General features: G+C 37.1%; 1 protein-coding gene across 2 annotated transcripts in view; it reads left to right on the top strand.

Annotated features, from left to right (window-relative positions):
• Nucleotides 1-22,603, top strand: part of EVI5 (ecotropic viral integration site 5) — a 62,707-nt gene extending 40,104 nt beyond the window's left edge. For both annotated transcript variants that reach the window (XM_009081184.1, XM_009081183.1), the window contains 2 exons: nt 2,007-2,102; nt 21,886-22,603. In XM_009081184.1, the coding sequence (XP_009079432.1) occupies nt 2,007-2,102; nt 21,886-22,191 (402 nt within the window). In that variant the 3' untranslated portion in view covers nt 22,192-22,603. The remainder of the gene's footprint in view (nt 1-2,006; nt 2,103-21,885) is intronic.
• The last annotated feature ends 51 nt before the right edge of the window (nt 22,604-22,654 follow it).

Below are 22,654 nucleotides of genomic sequence, written 5' to 3'. Positions count from 1 at the left end.
CTACAAAATCTCTAGTTCTGAAAGGAAAACTGAAACTTTCTTGCCTTTCACTGATAATGAGGATCTTGCAAGCCAGGCTTACGCCCTACATTCAGCTCCGACTGACTGTAGCTAGAGTCGGGTCTTCCATGAGCAAATATGCGTGTCCAATTATTCTGTGGTATCTGCATTAACTTTTCAGTGTTACTTCTGGAATAAAATGTAACAGTAAAACCACTTAAATATAATGAGTGTCTAATTCCCATATGGTACACAATAACAGCTTTCAGCTACTTGTGCAGTGCCAAAGCCAACCTGCTAAATGTTCCTGCTTCTGCTGTTAGATTATACTGACTTGACTTGGGGATGCCTGTTTCATGTCCTCTTGTGCACTCAGCTTCAACATAAGCTCAGCTGTTTATTACACTTGTGTTTTAAGAAAAGGGCTGTGGTGCCTATGTTCTGTTTGTGGTAAAACCTTGCTTTACTGTTGCTTTTTGACACTATATTGTATGGTGACAAAGTAATTTGGAGTCCACAAAACAAGAGGCTTAGAGGGAAAGGATTTAGACAAGCATTTCTCCCATATATTCCTGCTACAACAAGATAGCAGGTCAGTCTCGTTGTCTGGAATCTTAGCTTCAGACAGCAATGAAGATTTTTCTATATACTGATGTATTTTTAGTCTGGAGGTTATGTGGCTTTTGTTTTTATGCCAATAGTCATCCTTGTAGAGAGAGATAATGAGGTTGAGTTGCATTTGGGTTTTTTAACCTATTTAGGACAGGAACTATTAGTAATATTGTTAATATTTTTTCATTAATTTGGCCATAGGTTACCTTGGAAACTAGGTTCAGTATGGAATTATGCAGTAAAGGATCTTGTGCTTCCATATTACAGATTATGTGAATTAGTAGTGAAAATGACAAAGTTATTTTTCGTGTGATGTTGTTGTGCATACCTAGCTGTAAGAAAACAGAAGACTGAAAACAGAGAAATTGATATTGCCAATGCTGATGACAGTGCTCTAGGTTGTTCTCTTCATTTAGCAAAAGGGTTTAGAAGGTGTTATATTGTCCCTCCCCATAGTTCTGTCCTGGGGTTGATGTTTTGAAGAAATCTCTCCGTTAAAGCTTTTTGTCTTCTATTTTGAGGAACAGTTTACACCTTTCATTCTAAAAGCTATTTAACTTCTGTTTGCTAGTGACTTTCAACTTGCCTGTTGTTAACTGCTTTCTTCTTCAGTTTAATTAAAACTTCAGCAAAATGAGCTATAGTTAGAAAAACAAGATATTCCCATTATAGTTATATTTCTGTAATACATTGGTTCTATGTGGTTTACAGTCAAAGTAAAGAATTAAATTACATTGCAAGGTGCTTCTGTCCTCTGGAGCTGGTGACTGCTTCAGAAATTACTCATCTGGTAAATGTCAGGGGCAGAGTTGTTCTCTGCAAGCAGAAGACATGGACTGGCTTCTTCATCAGAGTAGTTATTTATCTCAGATCTGCCAAATTTGGTTCAGTCATGTTAGGGTTCCCTTTAGAGATAAGCTGGAAACTAGTGTTGCAGGCATTCGAGTGCATATGAAATCTTTTTGGGCATCGTGAAACTTAGGCGATGCATTTGGTTGACAAATGAGGGAAATGCCATTTTCCTCTTCATCTCTGACTTTTTTTACTTGCCAGTTTCACTCTGTATCTTTTGCAATATTGGTGTTAAGGGACATATTTCTCTTCATTTATGCTCTCTGGAACTCCTATACAATAAATACCACAATATTTTATGTTACAACTTTTTTATAGCAGCAAAAAAGGTTTGTCATATGTAGTGTTTCCCAGTGCACGTCCTACAATGTAAGTAAAGAACCTGTTTTTTTTGCTTGGAGACAAAAGGAAATTCTTCCTCAATGCAAACTTTACATTAGTGAAAATAAACTGCACTAAGATAAGTTCCATATATTGATTGTAGTCTCTAGGGGCAGATCTGTGAATAATTTGAATATGATTCCTTTTTTTAACCAAAACAGAAAGAAGAAGGAAAAATTCAAGGGCAGCTTAATAAATCTGATTCTAACCAGTACATCAGAGAACTGAAAGATCAGATAGCTGAGCTGCATCACGAGGTAAGTGGTAAAATACTTCAGTCTCTGATCACTTGCACCTTTTGTCTTTTCATCTGTAGCAGGTTTTGCTTATTAAATAGTTATTACATCTTCAGTACCTGATTTTGCTGAAGTACGTTATTTTAAGTGAACGAAATGAAACTCTTACACATGAATCTTGCCCTTATCCTGGGATTTTTGAGAATAAAATATTGTTTAGTTACAAGATTTGACATTAAATGCGATCAGCATTTATGTTCAGTCTTGTTTTCCTTGATTTCACGAGTTGATCATATCCATATTGCATTTACTGTATATATGAAAATGAGTCCCTTTATGTCTTTATTTGCTACAACTATTAAGGCTGCTGTAGTTAGAAACTAAACTGCCTTTATGCAAGTAAAAGAGGCCATGTGTAGATTTTCTGGTTCTTGCTGTTGCAAGGATGAATTTCACAGGGTAGCTAACTGAGATTGCTTAAAAGAAAAAAAAAAAAGGATGCTTGCTTCATATCAGTTAACAGATTTTTAAGTTTTAAACTGCCAAAACCTTCAACCTATGAAATTTCTGCCTTCAAACTTCCTTGCCTTAATAGTTGTAGTAACTTTCTGTTAGTTAAAAAGATCAGAAGGTCTTGAAACTGAAATGGCTTATGTAACTGCTGTGCTCTCTGGCTCATTTCAGTTCATCCAGCATTGTGAAGAAATGTCTTTACCTAATACTACACAGTGTGCAAAATGCCCAGTCACCTTTGTGTTTTAGTCTGCTTGTTTCAATAGCCTTCTAACACACAGCTTCGATTGTGTTGCTTAAAACCATAGTATCATAGAGCAACTTTACCTAATTAGTTGTTTGTTGCCTTTTTGCTTTTGTTAAATAAACACATCCTTTCTTTATTGAAGTGTAGATAGTGTTTTCATAACAATCTTACTAGATTTGACCTTTTAGGACCAATCCCTTGAGAGTTATAACACAGTTGAGGATCTTGGAATGCTGTCTATGCTTTAGATTGAGGATAGTCTCCAGGGCCATCAGTCCAGCACCTTTACCAATCATTAAGCTCACTTAAAAACAGGTTCAAAAATCAATAACCTGCCTTTTTCCATTAAAACACTTTTACTAGCTTGCTTTGTTCCTTATGAGAAAGGAAGCTGCCTGCAGAATTCTCAGACAGGCAGATATTTTGTGTGGTTTTGCATTATGAATGAAGAAGGCACTGTACTGACTGTTTGCTCTGTGTAGGTTTAAAAAGTAAAAGACACTGCTTTGGGGGAAAAGTAGAATTACTGTTGGAAAGCTGGTGCATCATTTTTTCTACGTAATTGTGCTATATGCCTGGCTGAGCAAGTCAGTTGTCACGAAGGCATACGATAGTGTACGTGTTCAATGTGTATAGGTTAATGTGAGCAGGTTGGAATGAAGATGAGGTTCATTAGCTCACAGAACAATGATAATTCTGAGTAATAGCAGTGATTCCTAAACAGTTCAGTCTAGACCAATCTTTGCTAGCATTTCAGTTTGACTGAAAGAAAATATTAGCTGTGAAGAACATGAATTTCAGCAATAGCAGAGTTTGAATAATTCCATGTAGAAGAACACTCCTCTTCCAGATGTGTGCTTTGTTGCAGCTGAAGTTTTCATTGCCAAGCTGGGTAAACACTGTAGGAACGAAGTAATTCTAGGATACGCAGAAACAGTAGGAAGAAACGGTTTGACTCAATGATCTTAGAGGTCTTTCCCAACCTTAGTGATTCTATGATTTTATGAAACTCAATGTAGTAGGCATGTTCTACCTTGGCAACAGAGTTTCTTTAAGCCTGAAAATCTTTGTTTACTAATGGCTTTTTTTTCCTTCCCCCCCTTACTGTTATATATCTCTTTGTCTAGTTATTAAATAAAAACTTCAGAGGGAAAGTAGTGTTTCCTGCTGTGTTTGCTCAAACAGCAAAATCTCAAGGAAATGGCAACAGGAAGAGAAAAATGTTTGCCCTCAACTTCTAAGTGTTAGGATTAGTATAATTTAGTCAATGCCAGTTAAATAAACCACCTTTTTTAAATCTGCAGTGAAATGTCTTCATGTATGCATCCATTAATGACCATGTTCTTTGGTTTTTGGCTAGCTGCTTTTTGATTCTACTTCTGCAAAAACTAAAAAGAAACGTTACACGTTTGCAAATCCATCTTCCTGAAGATAGGGTGATGGTGTATGTGACATGCTGACCACAACCTCCCAACTGGTTAGCATGTAAAGGCACTGGAAAAGGAACCTCCATTCTTGGTGACAGTATGGTTACCTTCTTATATATCATAATTGTGTAGCTTTAAACTGGACATAATGCAAATGTTACTTAGTGCAAAAGTTATAATTTAAGGTAGGGATGGGATGGGTATGTCTGAAACAAGATTAAATGCCTTGGCCTGGCCCCCAATGTTGATTCTACTTATTTAACTTTCTTTTTCTCACCAGTAGTGCATTTTTACAGATGTTTACATCAGAAGAATTGCAGGCTCTCCATCTGAGGGATGGAACAAAATAAGCCCATATTGAATAGAAATAACTTCAAACTAAGTCTGTATTCTGGCCTTTGGATAAACACTGTTTCAAATCTTTGGCCAGCAGTCTGAATGTATGTGTTTCTGTATCAGTGGAACCTGGAGGAGCTAGACACTTTTACTCTGTCCTGTGGAATGATCCCTCAGATAGGGATGGTACCAAGATATGGCAACAGCACAATCCATCCTAATTAGAGAGTCCCGGTGAAAGGTCTACTGTTCCATCAGTGTTTGCAAGCCAGGGATAGGGAAAACCTAGAATATCAGTGAGGAACACCAGTAAGGGTGGCAAAGAGAGACACTATTACTGCCTAGTGTGTAAAGCTGAATTCTCTCCAGTAAAATGTGCTGTGGGGGTGGGAGTTTGCTGTGGCACACGTTCAACAGGCTGCTGCTCTGATCTCTCTTGACTTTCGAAGTGGAGAAAAGTTTGGCCCTCAGAATTTGGATATTTCTCTCATCTGTTCCAGTGTCATAATCTAAACCAGCTGTGTATCAGAACTGCCTGTAATTTCAGGTGATTAATCAGTGGGCTCAGATTACAAAGGGCAATTGGCTAGAAGCTTTTAAAAGTATAAACAAAACTTTTTAAAAGTAAAATTAATTTTGGTTATATTTTTCTGAGGTGAAAATTTTGCACATGTCTTAAATACAATGCAGTGACAGCCTGAAGGATAAATTTCAGCTGCTTTTTATTACTTATCTAGGAATAGTAATGCTCCCTGTAGCATTTTTTTGTCACAGTATTACTTAAATAATATTATAAGAAGACTTATTAAATTCAAGTCATGTTCACGTTACCAAGTAAAACTGCACATACTGGAAATTGGTAGTATGGCACCCAAAATTGAACCATTGAAATGGCACATTGTTATTAAATGTACAAAGTAAATTAAATAGAAAAAGAGTATGCCTTTTTTCTTACCTTTCAAATAAGGTAAAATAACCATATGAAGTTATATAACTATATAAAATAATTGTATTGGATTTTTGGCTTGTTCTAACAAGTTGCCTGCCTGATTCCTTTCATACCAAACCAGAGGATTTCTGTGGCATGGGAAGCTGAACTGCATTTTGCCTACTTCACAGTAGGTCTTAAACTTGTATTTGATGAACACTTCAGACAAGCAAACAGACAAAATTGGGAGTTTTGAGGACATTGTAACAAGAAGTTGTAGATCTCTGCTCTACTAGACTCTCTAGACTTCTGTAAACTTCTGGTTTAGTGGTGAACACGGCAGTGTTAGGTTAACGGTTGGACTCAGGTCTTTTCCACCCTTAACAACTCTGATTCTATGCACATTATCTTATGTGAAAGGGTGAATTAATTCTTAAATTCCTCAGTGCAGCCATAACGTTTCTCAGAGGTTGCGCACATGTAGGTCAATTATTATTAACTTGTATTTTTAAATTCAGTAAACATGTCAGTTTTTCTGTTCCCTAGAAAGTTACTGACAGCTATGCTGTAATCTTTTACACAACTCATCAGCATTCAAAGAACACATGATAATTAAAGGTGTATAATGAAAGGACACTCAGACTGCAGTATTTCTAGTTAGCAAACAGCTAATCCTGTGATAAGTTGTGTATCCTTAGTGCTGTATTTCCTTTCCTCCTTATTGGCTAAGTTGCTTTATTGGGCACAAAGTTGTTAGGTGGATGTGACTTACGGCTTTATTGTTGAAGGCTGAAACTAATGTGAAAACCTGAGATGTTGAGGATTGTCACAAACAGGAAGTCATGACGTGCAGTTCTTTGAGAGCTTTTAATATGTACTAGACTTAGACACTCTGTGTCCCATTGCCATTCGTTCTTTGCTTTAATTGGAATCTTTCCACCTAGCATTTTCTGTCTTCCTCGATTTCCCTTCCATTCTTAAAGCTATCCCTACAGCATTCTTGACTTCTTCCTTAGTGGGATTTTAAAATGCTTTCTCATTGTGCAGCCCCAACAGGCTGCAGCTTCTGTGAAGCAACTTCTGTTACTCTTGTCAGTAAGTACAGAAGCTTGGTTGCCCTGTCTTTGGCACTAGAGAAATAAGGTCTAGTGGGCATTATATTCTGTCACTTGACCTTCCAGTTAATGTGCTTTAACTGGTGTAACAAAAATTACATGAGTACACAGGCACTGGTTATATGCTCTCAGGCTGCACTAGGAGTGCTAGTACTTCACTTTGATTAGACACTGAGATGTTTAAGTGAAAGCAACTTTCGTGAAGCATTTTTACTATTCAAGAGAGTACCCCACTCTAGTTAGCACTGAAGTAAAGCTGTTACCCTATGTGGAAATGAATACGTAGGAAGTTTAAGACAAACTAATATGAATCTTGAACAAGCTGTTGCTCTTTTTAATACAAATCACATACTGGGGAAACAAGGAGGAGGTTCTTTTGTAGTTTCCCACTTTTTCCTTTTAATTCAAACTGAATGGAATTAAATGATTTATAAACTGCTGAAGTTCTGCATTTCATGCACTGCCTCTCAGTATGTGCAGTCACTTTATATACATATTACCCAGCAGCTGCCTCTGCTTCCTGTTGGATGTTGCAAGGCTTGTGTGTGTTACCTAGATTACAGGAGTGGTACAAAAGATTAGAATTGACGTGCTTACCCACAAACTACACTGGCAGACCACAAGACACCTTTGGAGACAAAAGCAAGTGGTTTCCAGTCTTTACAGACTTTGTGATTTAGGACTGAAGTGCTTAAGTTTAAATTGTGTTTCAAGTGAAACTTTTTAAAGTTTGCCTTTGTTATGCTGTTAGCTGATTTTTGTGTTTCTTGGAACGCTTTAATGAGTTTGTTTTGCTGTTAAATTTCAGTTTCTTGTATTTAGACTACTACAGTATTTCAAATGTGGGTTTGTTTGAATCTTCTGACAGTTTTCGTATTAAAAGCTAAATTATGTCTAACATGTATTAAAGTCCAAAAAAGCAAATAGCCTCCACAATTTTGGATTGAAGCTATGATTCAGCTATGTATTGGCTATCTGCATTAGAGAACAGCTTTATGAGGGGGAGCAGCAACATGCAGAAACAGCACTTCCTTCTCTTAGCACATTTTTTCCTTAGAAAGCAGGAATACAGATGTTGAAGATCACCCATTTTCAACTATACGTGTGCTATCTGTGCATCTGCAGGGACTATTCTACCCCCACTTCCCCCATGAATTTAGAGACCTAACTGCTGGAGTTTGGAAAGAACATTCTGGGAAAGTGCTAGCACATATTTTGCCCGTTTTTTTCCCACAGGCATCCACTATTGACCTGTGTCAGACAGAACATGGAGCTAGTTTTCTCCTAGCTGTTCCTCTGTAATGAGAGATGCTCTCAGTTGAAATATTTAGAAAACAATTTCATCCTTGCTTCCTCTCAAATGTGCAAATCTTATTCATGTGTGTTTGGGATTTGAATGAAAAACAAAATCCTGATATTAGCGTGGCACACTGTTCCAACAGTTACAGAACCCTCTGCAAACTGCTCCAGGTAACTATTCCAGCATGGCTGATGGGAAAGAACAAGATGGCAAATTACTGGGGCATTATTATTCTGCCAAAATAATACCTGCAGCTTTTAAAAGGCTTTATAATAGTACCTTTAAGTGAAATTCTAGTGATAAAATTCTTGCATATTGACAATGCAGAAAAGGTGGGATTTTTTAAAGTATTTCCTGTTTCAGTATCTGAAAACTTGGTGGCTATTCAAAGAAGTAGTGACCATTAGTTACTACTCTTCCATTCCCACATACATATAGTTTATCTAGGAATGGATCTGATATTATGTTTTAAGAAGCTAATGCAGTCAGTAAGATTCTGATACAGGTGTTATCTCATGGTCTGATCTTGCTCCTGGTGAGCTAACATTTTAAGATTGGCTTAATGAAAAGAGATATAAAAGTTGGAGATTAAATACTATGCTTTTAAAAGATTTCACTCGTGTAAATAAAATTGAAGACACTTTAAGTAATGACTTTGAGGATAAATAATGCATAAGTTATGACCAAAGGAGTAATTGGTCATATGGCTGAACTAAGGATATATCTTGCAACTTGGATTAGCTTCCTAGGCTTTCACTGCTGCAACTAAAATGGAGAAGGGAAAGTAAACTGTAGCCATCAGTGGGAAGGATTAAAAAACTCACCACCTAGAAGGGCCACATAATAAAATCCCTAATCAAAATTCAATGCACTATAGTACACAGGATGAAAGGTTAAACCACATTAACAGTTCCTTTAGTCTTATATGCCATAAACTTAGGCGGTAAGTAAGCTATATTTGAAAGCTAATTATTTTCTTCTTGGTTTCTTCTTTTAATTATTAGATAATAACCTTAAATCAGTGTGGTACAGTGAGTGGTTCTGATCTCTGGCACAGTTTGGGCCAGGCTGATCCCTGAGGAGATGACTAAATATCTTTCTAAGCAGCTAAATGATAACTTCTGCACTGGCCACAGATGAGCACCAAATTATGCTGCTGCTTGTGGCCCATTGGAGTAGCACAAGATGGGTTGGCCACTTCTAGCAGCATTCCTAGTTCCTGTTTCTTTCACAATATTAGTTTCTGGGCTTGATGATGGGATACCAGTGGGAAGCATTATTCCTTTCCTCTGTTGATTTTATTATTATGCTTCCATTGAGTAAAATTCAATGCTTACCAAATCAAATGTTCTTCTATCTGATGCACCACTAGACTACATTCAGAAGCAGAGTAAATAACTCTGAGCTTGAACATGCTGTATTTGGACTGCTGGTCTCCAGCTGCTTGGTTTGGATGTGCTTACGCTGCACTGCAGTCATGAGGGCAGTGTGGGCACATTGTTAAGGAACTTCTAAAGTTGTGAATGAGCTGTACATAGCTTTGCATGATGGAGATAGGAGGGCTAACTGAGGAAAATGAATTTTTAAGTTTATGTTCAATTTACTAGAATTTTTTCAAGTTCTCTGAAGACATCCTTAGAGGGTGATGGATAGCAGTGGATCAGATCATATGGGCAAATGAGAATTGGAGAAGATCAGATTTATCACGATTTAAGTACCTTGGAAACAGATATAGGTAACATTCCTTTCATCAAAAGGCAAGAACAGCAATTCTAAAAAGGCCTAGTGCTCTTCCTGTAATATTTTTATTAGATATAATGCTCTATCAGTCAGTCTCTTTCCAACTTTTTTTTACCAACCTTTCTTCTAGAGGGAGTGTACTATTTGCTTTTCATGAAATACAAACACATGTATATTTGTCTCTTGGAAATTGTCATTTTACTTGCTTGCTTTCATAAAGCTAGCTAAGCTTTGTGGGATTTACTGCAGTCAACTTGTACATTGTTTCCCCTTCATAGTTCTCAGTAAATCTGTAATGTTGGTTAAAAGTCCTCTATTAACTCTTGCAAAGCACTTGTTTCTCAATACTGGCTAGAATCACATGAACATCTTCCAATAGTTCATTTTACTAGACAAATGCTTTCAGAATATGTGGCTCTCTATAGATGTTTTCTTGCTTGATAAGAAATGTTGTCCCTGAAAGGAAATATGTTAGCCCTCAGATTTACAAAGTAAGCATTTCAGCTTGTGGTGGAAGTTTATAGCACAATAAATCATGTGCTTTTTTTTTACCGTATCTTGCAAGTACAGTTGGACAAGAGATCATCAGATTTTTCCCTCCCCACAAGTAAAGTTCTTGCAAGGCTGCTGAACAGCTAAAAATGTAGTTGCTTTACTAGTATGTGTCAAAGTTACAGAGCCTCCGTGCTGGCAGAGTCTGATTTAAGTGGTTGTGGTCAGTCTGAGGAACCTGTGATGTGATAAGATAGCGTTTGTGAGGTCATGTGGTTTGCAAACACCCAATCTAATGTAGCAGCTTTGTCTGCACAGGATAGTTAAATATACACTCTATGCTTCAGAAAAGTGAACTGCTTTATTCCTTTAACTCAGCTTGTCCGTGAGAGTCAGAGATGTTATACTGGTTTGATAATGCCAAGATTGCTACAGAAGTGGAGGACTGAGCAGATTGGGAGTCTTAATTCTCCAGTAACTTTCTCCAGTTTAGTTGCCTGCCCTTAATAAATCGACTAGCTTTAGAATCTGTCTGTCTAAACTAAGCAATCAACAGGCAGAAGAAAGGCACAATGCAATCCCTGTATATTTTGTGAACATCATTTGTTTAATTCAATTAACTTTGGGTGGTCTAGTGTAATTAACACAGACATGTTACACTTGCTCAAAAAGATAGGAGTGATTCCATAATGATGGAATTTTTGGCCACAAACTCATCTTCAGCTTTGCATCAAGTAAAGTTGGTTCCTCACCCTTCCCCCTGCATCAACAAAAGATCTTTCATCTCTAGTGAGATGAGTGTAGGAAACCTCTAAATGTGAACAGTGTAACCATGGCAGTGATACTGTCTGTCCTCAAATGGAATGGGTATGAATTTGTTTACTGGGATGAGGGCAACAGTTTTAGGTATGAATCTTAACTGTTTCACTGCCACTAGCGACAGATGAGATTCAGTGGTTAAAGAAATAAAAACTGATTGTTCTTTTTACAGACATTTCTCTCATTTTTTCTCCTGACTGTATCTCATGCATCAAAGCTCCAGATCTGTCTTGCTGAGCCATCTAATAGTTGTTGATTGCAGCATTAGGGATGAATATAGCTAGCTATACTTAATTATACTGTGGCCTTCTTTTAGAGTTTGTCTGGATTGCCAAAGCAAGCAAATTGATTATTGTCACGATAATGAAATAACTTTATCTATAATGTTCTTGAGTGTTGAAGGTGTGTGACCTGTCTGCTGTACTGATTAGAGCTATGTCAGGGTTGATTGTGTGTTTCAAGTTTTGGTGATTGAAAAGTGGAGGGATTGAGGTTCTATTGGTTTATCTGAGTGGTTGTTCCTTGCAAAACTTTTGTGTTGGTAGCCATACACAGGTGCCAGCTATGTGAGAAACAAGCTCAGGAGAGGACTGCTGTGTATTGGCTTGTAATGCATCTCTGTAGACTTACCTGAATATAAGTGGAGCAAACAGTGGAAATAAGGTGGAAAGCCCTCCTAAAATTCTTTTATCACTCTGAGTGGCAGCCAGCACAGATGGAAGTAGTTTCTGCACTCAGAGGCAAAAATGTTACTTAGTTCATTTTAAAATGCTGAGCTTAAATCCTGTTTTAAAAGGACAGAGTAAAAGTGTGAAATGATCATTTCCTGTAACTGTTGCCCATATTGGGTGCATTTTCAGTCTCTGTATCAGCAGGTACATTCTAGCTGATGCCTGAGGTTTCAGTAACACTTGTATTTACAGACACATGCTGTAAGGAGAAGGAGGACTGAGACTTGGTTTTATTTCCTTGGATAAAATAGTTGCAGCACATTCGGTGTGATTATGCTGCTGCTTTAAAATTTTTGTTGCCATGTCCTCACTCCAAAGAAACACTTCTGAGTTTCTGGGAACTTTCTATAAATAACCAGTTGGTAAGTGGAAGGAAAATTCCTAGGCCTGTCAGCTTGTAACTTTCATTGGAATTACACACAACCTTACTGCAACAAGCCTGTCAGATCTTAGAAAAATTCCCTCAAGAAATAAAATCTGACTTATAGTTACCAAATACTGACTTCCACTGAAAATAGTATAAAAGTTGGGTATTCCTTAGTGCTGTTGCTATTTCAATTGCATATTTGATACTGAACTTCAAAGTTTAACTTGGTTACACAGCACTAGATCAAAACCAGATTCTTTAACCATATAGTGCAGTGATCAAAAAGTCATGACCTCCCATTGATCGCTTTATTGGTTTCCTGTTCTGATTCACTGGAAACCTTCTGGTCTGAACACTTGTTGCTAGTTTTAATCTTTGTCACGTTTACAACACAGCAAAGTTGTCTATGGTAAAACTGATATACAACATACATTTAACATCATATTTCCTTTTGGCTCAAGTGATCTCTAAATGATAATGTTGAAAAAACATGTTTTATAAAAACTTAAGTCAGGGAATGTTAGAGTACATTCAGAGCAACATGAAGTAAATAGCTGGAGATGAGCTTTTTTTAATGCATTAAAGCTACTTCACAGATTTTATTTAAACTTCCTGATATCTCTAGGGATTTTGTAACTTATTTTGTGTTACTCTAAGACTGACTATGACTTACAGAAGCTGCAGTTTAAAGCAGAAGCCAAATATTTTAAGTGCTGTTAAAAAAATTTAGAAGCCTGAAATTACTCAGTCTTGGAAATTTTTTGCTGCTCTTTTGCTTCTCACTTACAACACACTGTAGTGGTTTGAAGTCTGTTTAGTGATATGGTCAGTAAAGTTCATTTGAGAGGAATATTTCAGGTTGTATTCCAGTGTGTTACTCTTGTTCATCCTTTTAAAGCAAAGAGTTAATGATAAGTGGGGCAGATTCATCCAATGTTGCAGTAGCTCTTGACTGCTTTTAATCTCACTGCGGGGAGGGGGAGTCAGTCCAGAGACTCTTTAGGTTTTTTATCTTTTGAGAACATCAGCTATATTGGCGCAGCCAGAAGAAGCTGCCTGGGTCTGTTCAGGTATATAATATTGTCATTCACTGCTGTTCTGGCTTGGGACCACAGTAGAATTATTAAGCCTGGAGTTTACTACTTTGCTCTGGCTTCTGATTAGCTTCTGTTGCCAGTTTTAAGGTGTTTTGCTGCAGTTGCTCTAAGAAGTGGATAGATCATCCTGCAACTATATTAGATTGAATTCAATTTGTGAACAGTTGTACTGTTTTGAGGGAGTGCAGATCAAGAAGTTCAAACATATGTGAGACCCTGGGGACAACTGGATGTAGACATTTGCAGGCTTCCAAGCATGAAGCATGCTGCAATCTACTTTCTTTGAACCCTTCTGCTGTACTGAAAGTAATAGGAAACTAGCTTTCTCTATCTGCTGCTTTCTGTTTATCCTAAAAACACTCACAAATCAAAACTGACTGTTCTCCAAGCTTCATTTTATTGCACTTCAAAATAAGAAGCCAAATGTCCCATCAAATCCTTTAAAACTTTTCATCAACAGATTTTTATCCTGCTATGAGCATTATGAAATTTTTTGGAGGCCAAATGAGATAATGGTGGAAGGAAACAAATACAGCTCTGAACACATCCATACAAAGCAGAGTTAGTTTTCTTAAGGACACTATTCTTTAGAAATACTGTTTTATAGAAACCACTGAACTTGCACTACTAGAAGCAGTAACTCTTATCAGGGTTTGTTGTTGATTGTGCAGGTTTCCTGTTTCAGTCATGCTAAACTGGGTCCCAAGTAAATGGCCAAATATGCTGAGGTGGTCCCAGACAGTCTTAAGTATGTTGGAGTTCAGTTGTCCCTTCCTGTAGGGATCCTACAGGGACTGGCTAACAACTTGATTTCAAAGGTCATTGCTGGACTCCCTAAAAATCAACAGTTTGTTCATCTTACTGAAACTGCTGGGTGAAAGTTTTAGACAAGGAAATTAATTTCCACATTTAAAGTATATCAAAGACAAATTTTACAAATAAGACTTGATGATAAATGAAATGTTTAATGGTGATCTATTAACTGCTAAGCAAAAGAAGCGATTTTGCAAGCAGATTTTTGAAATGCTCTCACTGCATGTTATTTGTAAGCATGATCAAGACATTTCCTGCTTTCTTAAGTCACAGTACCGTTTTTAAACAGTACTATAATACCACAGTACTATTTTTAAACAGCTATTTCAGTTTGCTTTATTTTTATTAACTAGTTAAATTTGCTTAATTAGCCTCTGGTGAGAATCTTGAGTATTGCCTTACAATCACTGTTGAAGGTGGGGGAAGGCAAAAGCAAAGGCAAACCATAATGCTAAGTAGTGGTGGCTCCAGTCTGCTAAAACCCAAATTTGTGTCAAAACCTCACCCCAAGCACTTCATGCTAACTTTAGTATTTTTAGTTTAGATGAACTAGAAGGGGGAAAAGAATTTTTGTCCATATTAGTGGTGTTGTAAAACTTCCCTGAAATAGTTTTGCAGAAGTTTTAAATGTGTTTTTAAATGTAGTCACTTTCCTCCTTGTGTCCATGAACAACTTGATTTCAGCAAAACCTAGCAAATTTGCTGGGTTTTTTTTATAAAATCTTGACACAAAATTAAATCAAATGTTGAGGAAAGAAGCAGTAAAGAGAACTGCGTAGTAACACTTCCTATTTGAGAATGTAGCTGTCTGTTGTATCCATTTCAAAATTAGTCAGATTTCAAGATGAAGCAGAACATCTTTAGGGAATCTGAGAAGACTCAAAGTTGTTCTGGAAGAGTTTACATATTGTAAATTAAAAATAAAACAGTAAGACAAATATATGAAAGCAATAAATAAAGGCCTGATCTATTTCCTGAATTTCTCTACTAAGAATATTTGATTGTTGCAGAAAAGATGGCTCATTGTGATTTCTCTTGTCCCAATCTTATTTTAACATGTTCCTTGGATATGTTTTGAGGTCTACATGTCCGTTTTTAAATCTCTAGAGGTAGATATGGCATTGGAGAATCCAGAATGACTTTGGTGAGAGATTGAGGTGGGGAGGGGGAGGCATATCTACAGCTTCTCATATACATTTCCAAGCAGAGAAGCCCATACAGTCCCTCTCAGCTGGTACCTTTCAAACGGTGAGTCCAGGGTGTTAATGTCTCCAGGAGGAAACAACAGTGATTGGGTAGTGGGAGAAAATAGAGTAGATGGGAGCTCCTGGTTGGGCTTCTTGAATCATCAGTGATTTCCAAGAATGACTCTTGTCTGCCACTGTTCATGGCTGTTATTTAGAAGTTGTTAATCCTAATTGTGGCTGCATTTATAGCTATGGCTTTAGAAAAAAAGCCCTTAATGCTAACTGAAGTGAAACAGGAAATTCACTGATGCTGAAATAAAAGCCACAGCTTTGTTCTAATACAGTTACAAAGATAACACATTTTTAATGTTATATTTTTAAAATTTGTTTATGAATTTGCTAGAGTATCTGTCAGTGTTTCTAAACAAAGAATGTTGTCATATTATATGCAGTATGTGTTGTTGATTTTTACATGCAATCTTATTTTACATGTAATCTTTAGCTATAAATTTGTCAGAAAACTCTCATATGCCTTTTGCATATGATCCATATGTTTGGGTAAAAGCTGCCTCATGCTGGAGGAAAATGAAGAATGGTTTGGTTTTGCTTTAAACTTTTTCTTTATTGCAGGATATATTAAAACATCCTGAATGTGTTGGTTTTTTTTTTAAATCTCAGACTGTTCAAAGATCAATAAGCAATGTCTCATTAAAGTGCTCTGGTACAGTTCTGCCACAACGTGTGCCTAGCAGTCCCTTTTGCATAAGGAAGCTGATTCTGTTGGGAGAGTTTAGAAATCCCATTTGTGTTGTAGCTGTACAGGCATTAAACTTGTTCAGAATTATTTTAGATGATGGATTGCTAATATTAGTTTCTGCAACCATTTGTTTAGCTCAGGATGTCTCCATTTGTGCAGTGTTCATGTTGCTGTGGTTTCAGTATGAATGTGACTCAACTGTGTACTTAAAAACGTCCTTCAGAGAACTTCAGATGCCTAAGGAGCTGCTTGTGTTCATGGAAGTGAAAAAGTAGCACAAAAAGGCCTGCAGCCTTGATGTACAGCCCTTTTGTGCAGTCTTAACATTGTTTGTTGCCTTTGTGCAGCCTTGACATTGTTCATGCTCATTGTACATGTACAGAAATGCCTCTGCATTGTAGTACCTGCTGGATGTAATATTTGTCTGGACTGATATTTGTCTCACAAATGACAACATATTGTCCATTAATTCAGCTGGAGATGCTCTGCTTACTTATTTTTCTGAGACAAGCATTTTTCCAAAAGAAGTTGCTGGGAGTGTTTTTAAAGAAGTGATAGTGTACTAGTTTATGCCTTAAACTGGAGTAATTTCATCACCATGGGAGAGTGAGCAGTGAGCAGGCAGCTGTTGAGTATGATAAGGGGTCCCACTAGATGCTGTGGACAGATCTTTAAGAACTCAAATTAAATTGCTTCTATTCATGTTAAATGTAATTATAATTTAATAGACCATACCTGATATTTTTTATTGGCTTGTAATTAGGCTTTGACTTCCAAATATCTATTTGCATGTTGCCAAGCTGACAACGGTGTTCTGAATTATAGGACAGGTATTTGAAGATGCTTCTTCAGCAAAGTGTGGCTAGGTCATACTTTGAACAAGATTCTAGTTTTCTTTTGAATCATTTGGGTTTTAAGTAGGAAATCTTATGAAGACTTCCTCCTGTCACTAAGGTAGAGACAAATAAAGAGGGAACTCTGATTTTTAGATTCATCTTGCAGTAAGTAAAAGCACTGAGAACTCTATCTTTATTCTTTGAATTCACATTTAGCATATGCCTTTTGTCAAAACCAATTTTAGTCACCCAAGGCAGTGGTCATATTTTTATCATATTTTGATCTCACTTGTGTATTGCTTTGTTATCGCACGGTGACTAGATTGAATATTTATTTGCAAGCTTTGTTAAAGCTCATCTTTTCTACTTCAGAACTGAGTAAAATCAAGAATTAGTTACTGAAGCTTTTTAAAGGGAGCAGACAGTATTACTTTAGTTTGATGACTTTTACCACCAAATTCCTAGCTTTAAAAAACCTCTCGGGTTACAGCATAGAAATATCTCCCAGAGCTTAAGTTGAACTCTCTCATGAAATCCCATTTGCAAATTTGACATATACTCTCTAGTTAAAAAGCAAAGGGACTTAGAAACATAACTGACTAGCACCTTCAGACTGTGGTTCTGTGATTTAATATGGACAACCTTTTGTATTGTTTGAAAACGTCTAAATTTCTCTTTACTGTTTCTCCTTCATGCCTGGCTTGATGAGGCAGTCAGCATCAGGTAAGAAAGTTTATTCTGAGGTTTGAGGATCTGATTGTTAGTCTTTTTTTTCAGCTCTTCTGAATTTGTGAAAGTACACTGTTACCTGTTAAGAGTATGTACGATTAAGTTATTTTCATATGTTGACAAGTAGAACATAGAGTTTGTCTTTAAAATGCTGAATTCTTTAGGCACAAGAAGGTATATAAATGCACACATTAAGATTCTGTGCTTGATTCAGGTGGCTTTTGAAGGGATAATGATGGTCATAGAATGTTACTAACCCTTTGAAATGTCCCAAAAAGACCTGTGCTTAGTGGTTGTAGTGAAAACCGGCTTGAAGCTGCAGTCATCTAGACAATATGACCTGGATTTGAGAATTCTAAACAAAGCACATGGGTTTACCAGACCTCTTTTTTTATTGGTTGCTCTTTTTTTTTAACAGATATTATCACATTTCAGATTCTTGCAAAATTGAAGCTGTAAGAAACAGGTTCATTTAAGTGTCACTTGTTGGAGTGACATAGATCTAGTTCCCTTCACATGAAGGAGGGCCAGATCCAAAACTGAAAGGCTTTAACCAATATTGTCTCTTTGTACAAAAGACAATAGAAGTGACAGACCTTGAGGTGTAAGTCCATACCCTGTTCAACATGGTTGCAAGAAGAAGGGTTGGTTTTACTTCAGAGATAAGGATAGAGTAGAACTAGGGTGTGGGGCTGTGTGTTTGGGTTGGGTCTACCCATCCTGCATTCCAAGCCCTTCCTTGGATTTCCCATTGTCTTTTTGTACTTGGCTACATGAATAGCAAGATCCTGGCATAATGCTTTAGTTCCTACTTTAAGCTCTTTTCCCGTGTTCCAACGAAACACTTGACAGCAAGAGTCTCAAGTCTGTATTAAAAAGGTGGCAGATGAGCTTCAATGTAATAGGGTGATTTATCAATTACAAAATGAAAACCATACCTACACAATGGCAAGCAGAGAATGGGTAGGTACAAATCAGGGAAGATATTTTCAAGTTGGTATTGAGGGTCCTCTGACATCACTGGCTTAGCATGCAGCAGTGACAAAATCGGACAAGGCGATGTTGGGCATCAACAAAAAGTAAAGTTGTTTCAAATGCTTTGAGAAGCTTTAGAAAGCCTTTCTGTTGCAACAGAAGTTGCAGATAATCATATTCCTTCAGAAATGCTCCTGAGCACAGATCAAATTGAGGTGCCCCTGAACTGTCTTCAACCTGGAAAGTACACAAAACTGAAAATAGTGCACAGCTGTTCCCAACCTATTCTGTTGGATTATTTTAACTTCTTGAAGATTAGTTTATTTCATCAACACTGGCATTTAAGATATGAAACAGATTCTGCCTTCAGTGGAAAAACCACTTGTTCTAAGTATTTTCAAGATTAGAAGACTAGGTTTTGTGATAAGTTAACATACTGACATTTAATGAAAAGCATTTGGATTCCAGTGACAGCATTTACATCTTTAAGAAGTGCAAGAGCTTCTCAAACTCAGAATGGCTGTAATATGCATCTTACTGTGCTTTTCATATGTCTCACTGAATCAGGTTGGATGGGAGCCTGGGGGGCCACTAGTCCAACTATCGGCTCAAAACAGGACCAACACTGAATTCAAAGCAGGTTGCTTAGGCCTTTGCCAGTTGGGTGTTGAAATTCACTGATATGAAGAGTCCACAGTCTCTGAACAACCTTTTCTAATTCTTAACTAGCCTTGTAGAAAATATTTTCCCTTCATATTCAATCAAAACTTTGTGTTTTGTGTTATGATCAATGTCTCTACTTCCACTATGCATTTCAGTAAAGAACCAGTTCTCAATTAGCTTAAGGTATAAGCTCCTGCCTGTTAACAGTCTTGGTGCCTCTCATTAATATCTTGTACTGAGGAGTGAGGTAGCAAATGCAGAATAGGATAGATGGAGTCTAACAAGAGCTCCAGTGTCCTCTCCAGCAGTGTTGTTCTCCAGCCTGTTGATCCCTAAAGTCCAAGCAAATTCTATGCTATAGTGTTTGCCTGTGCTCCTGGCTGAGGCAGCGAGTCCTCAAACAGACACAAGTTACAGAACTATATGACTATTCATAGGTATATCATGTATATCCTCTGCAGTATGTTCATGTTTCTTCATAGCAGTCTGTTTCCCCTTGGATGTAAGGAGTACTTGAGGAAAAAAAAAAAGCAGGCAAGTGTAAAGCTGCAGATCAAAATGTTTCTGTAAGGTCACAGATTTGTTATCCTAATGAAAGGATACACAAAGATAACACGGTGTTTGCCTAGATTCACTTGAGGAACTGGCAAAGGTTGTGTCTATTCATGATTTTTTTCACTAACAGCATTTTCCACAGACTCAAATTTGGAAAGGTTACTGCCTAAAACCGTGAAACCATGATTTTGTCATGTTACCTAAATATATTCAACCAAAGGTATCATGTTTAAGTCTTCAGGAAAACAGCTGAGGTCATTGGCTTGGCTTTCTGAGTGTTCAAAACAATTAACATTGAGTATCAGCTTTATAATTGCAGGTGAACCAATGGCTTAACTGTGCAGACCTAAAAGCATATATTTTCTTACTCTAAGATGAAGTTCGTAGTCACTTGTACAGCAGATCATTTTTTTTTTCCCTGTGGTGAGTGTGGAGAGAAATTATTGGGTTTTGTTTTTCTGTGTTTTATTTTCTTAGTGGCTAAAATTGATAGCTGTTTTGGAAAATTCGTGTGGCAGCTAATCTGATCATATTGCAGGATATTTTCAGGGATAATATTTCTAAATAACACAAGAATCTCTGTTTTGGGATTTTTGTAGCTAGGTATATGAGCTAGTAAAAATTATTTATTCCAGATATATTTTACTGTCCAGTATCTAATATTTGGCATAAGCTGATTTTGCTTGCATCATGTATTGTGCTGTGCAAGTGTGGAACTCTGTTTTGCTTGCCTTTATACAAGCAAAGTCCTTGTGAAACAGCTGCAGCCTATGTGTATGTGAAGAAAATGCAAAAAACTTCAGTACACACAGTAACAACCAAGGGTTAGGTGTAGAGCATGTCCCATATTCCTAACAGGAATGTTTTGGTATACATTACAAGCTGGAGCTTTTATATGCTGTTAACATGCAATTTAATGGCTTCTAGCATGATTATGACTCTTGTGATCTTTTTTCAACTCCTTTTTTATTCTCATCTTCTGCACAAGCCCATGGTAAGTACAGAGATTCCTTCTTTCCCAAATGGACAGGTAAACATCTCATATTGATCTCAATACCAAGGACATACATGCACCTGATATTTATCAAAATGAATGTTGCTTCAGGTTTCTCAAACTTCAAATAGATTTCTGTAAAGAAACTCCTCAGGCATTTTATTCTATTTTCCAGATCTCTGTTACTGTGAGAAGTCACTTACAAAGTAGTAATTGGTGCATCTTCCTTTTTAAGCTTCTAGAGTGACATTAGAAAGTTCTGCAATCCATTTAAAATGCTTTTCTGCATCCTCAGGATTTTTTATCTTAATACTCTTAAACTATCAAGCTGACCCTGAGGTAGTTGCTACTAAAAGCTAGCAAAATGAGATTCTAAAATGAACAAAAATAACCAACCTCAGGAATGTCTTCCACGAGTTGCAGTTGTTTTTCACTAAGTTAATAAGGGACTTGCCAAACTTCAGTGCTTTAGGTTTTACTTTAGAATAGCTGGAATGCATGGGTGTAATAGGGTATCACCCCCCAGTGCATTGAATTAAAATGTTACTGTATCTGCCCATGGTCTGACAATCTTTTTTTTTTCTCATTGGATGTTCTCTTAATTGCAACTACAATTTATGCTGTACAAGGAGATGTTTCTCTTACACTGTTTGATCTGAAATATCACTGGATATGAACTAGGCAATTAAGACACTCCATCTTGTAATGTAGACAGAATTAAACATATTCTTCGGGATATTTTTTTCTGTGGTTGTGTGAAACTGGCAATATTCACGTGGGACCCTGCTCTTCGCAACAGGGGGAAGAATGTCTCCAGTGAGAAGTTAGGCAATATGGGAAAGAACAAAGCTGTGAAAGTAAGATGTTAAGGCTGAAAGTGTTGTCAAAGCAAATAGGTCACTCTAGAAAATAGAAACCATCTTTGTGGGCATATTATAGATGCAGTAAGTAAAGGAATCTGTCGTTAGTGATTCTAGGTACCTTGATTATTAAGCCTCAAAACTCTAATACTCAGTGATCGTCAAACGTGCTACTTCCAGATCTGGTATTAATTTTATCCAGAACTTCAGTGAGACATTTCTGAAGATGTGTTTGGTTTTTTGGTTTGGTTTTGGTTGTTTAGGGGTTTTTTATTGCTGGACTTGAGCTCTGATTAACTGTCAACTTCCACTTTTTCTAACAGATCAAGTGTCTAAAAGGCCAGAGAGACTTCTCAGACCAACCCACTTTTGATGGGATTCACATCGTCAACCATTTCACAGGAGATGATGAATCATTTCATTCTTCTGATGAAGATTTTATAACTAACTCCATACAGGAGAGTGGGGTGAGCTTTCATCTACCCAGGAGGACTGGTCAGATGGCTTTGGATCGCACACTTGTAGACAGCAGTGACAGTGATACTGAGGAAAGTGCCCTTCAGACTGGGAATTCAGATAAGATGGTTTCTAAGCAGAGAAGAATGGAATCTTATTCTACTACTGTGTGATTACCACTGTGACTAGCACTGAAGACTTTCATGTTTCTTTAAGGTTGAAATTGTCAGGTAACTGAAACCATCCAGCAGTTGGTTTAGGTCACGATTGGATCTGGTCTGGCCTGTGATAAATGTATAGATGTACTGTCTATCTGCCTTCTCTCTTTGCCAAATCTTGCTAGTGACATACCATTGCCATAAAACAGGCTGGGAAGGAGTTGATGGATGACAGTTCTGACAGTATTACTGAATGTTCCTTGGTTTAGAAACTGCAAATATATTATTTCTTTAATGCAGAAGAACCATTTTTGCTGTTCACAAACATGGGAATTATTTTCCTCAAAAGAAATTGCTTTTGTGCAATATTTTATGCTCTGAACAAATGTGTATGTTTTACATTGTTATCCATTTGTGATCGAGATGGACCCTAGTAAGCCATCTGATCATGACACACATATATATATATATATATATA

This window comes from Acanthisitta chloris, unplaced genomic scaffold (genome assembly GCF_000695815.1).
Source record: "Acanthisitta chloris isolate BGI_N310 unplaced genomic scaffold, ASM69581v1 scaffold17678, whole genome shotgun sequence".
Taxonomy (NCBI): Eukaryota; Metazoa; Chordata; class Aves; order Passeriformes; family Acanthisittidae; genus Acanthisitta; species Acanthisitta chloris.
This window is presented reverse-complemented; position numbering and strand designations above follow the sequence as displayed.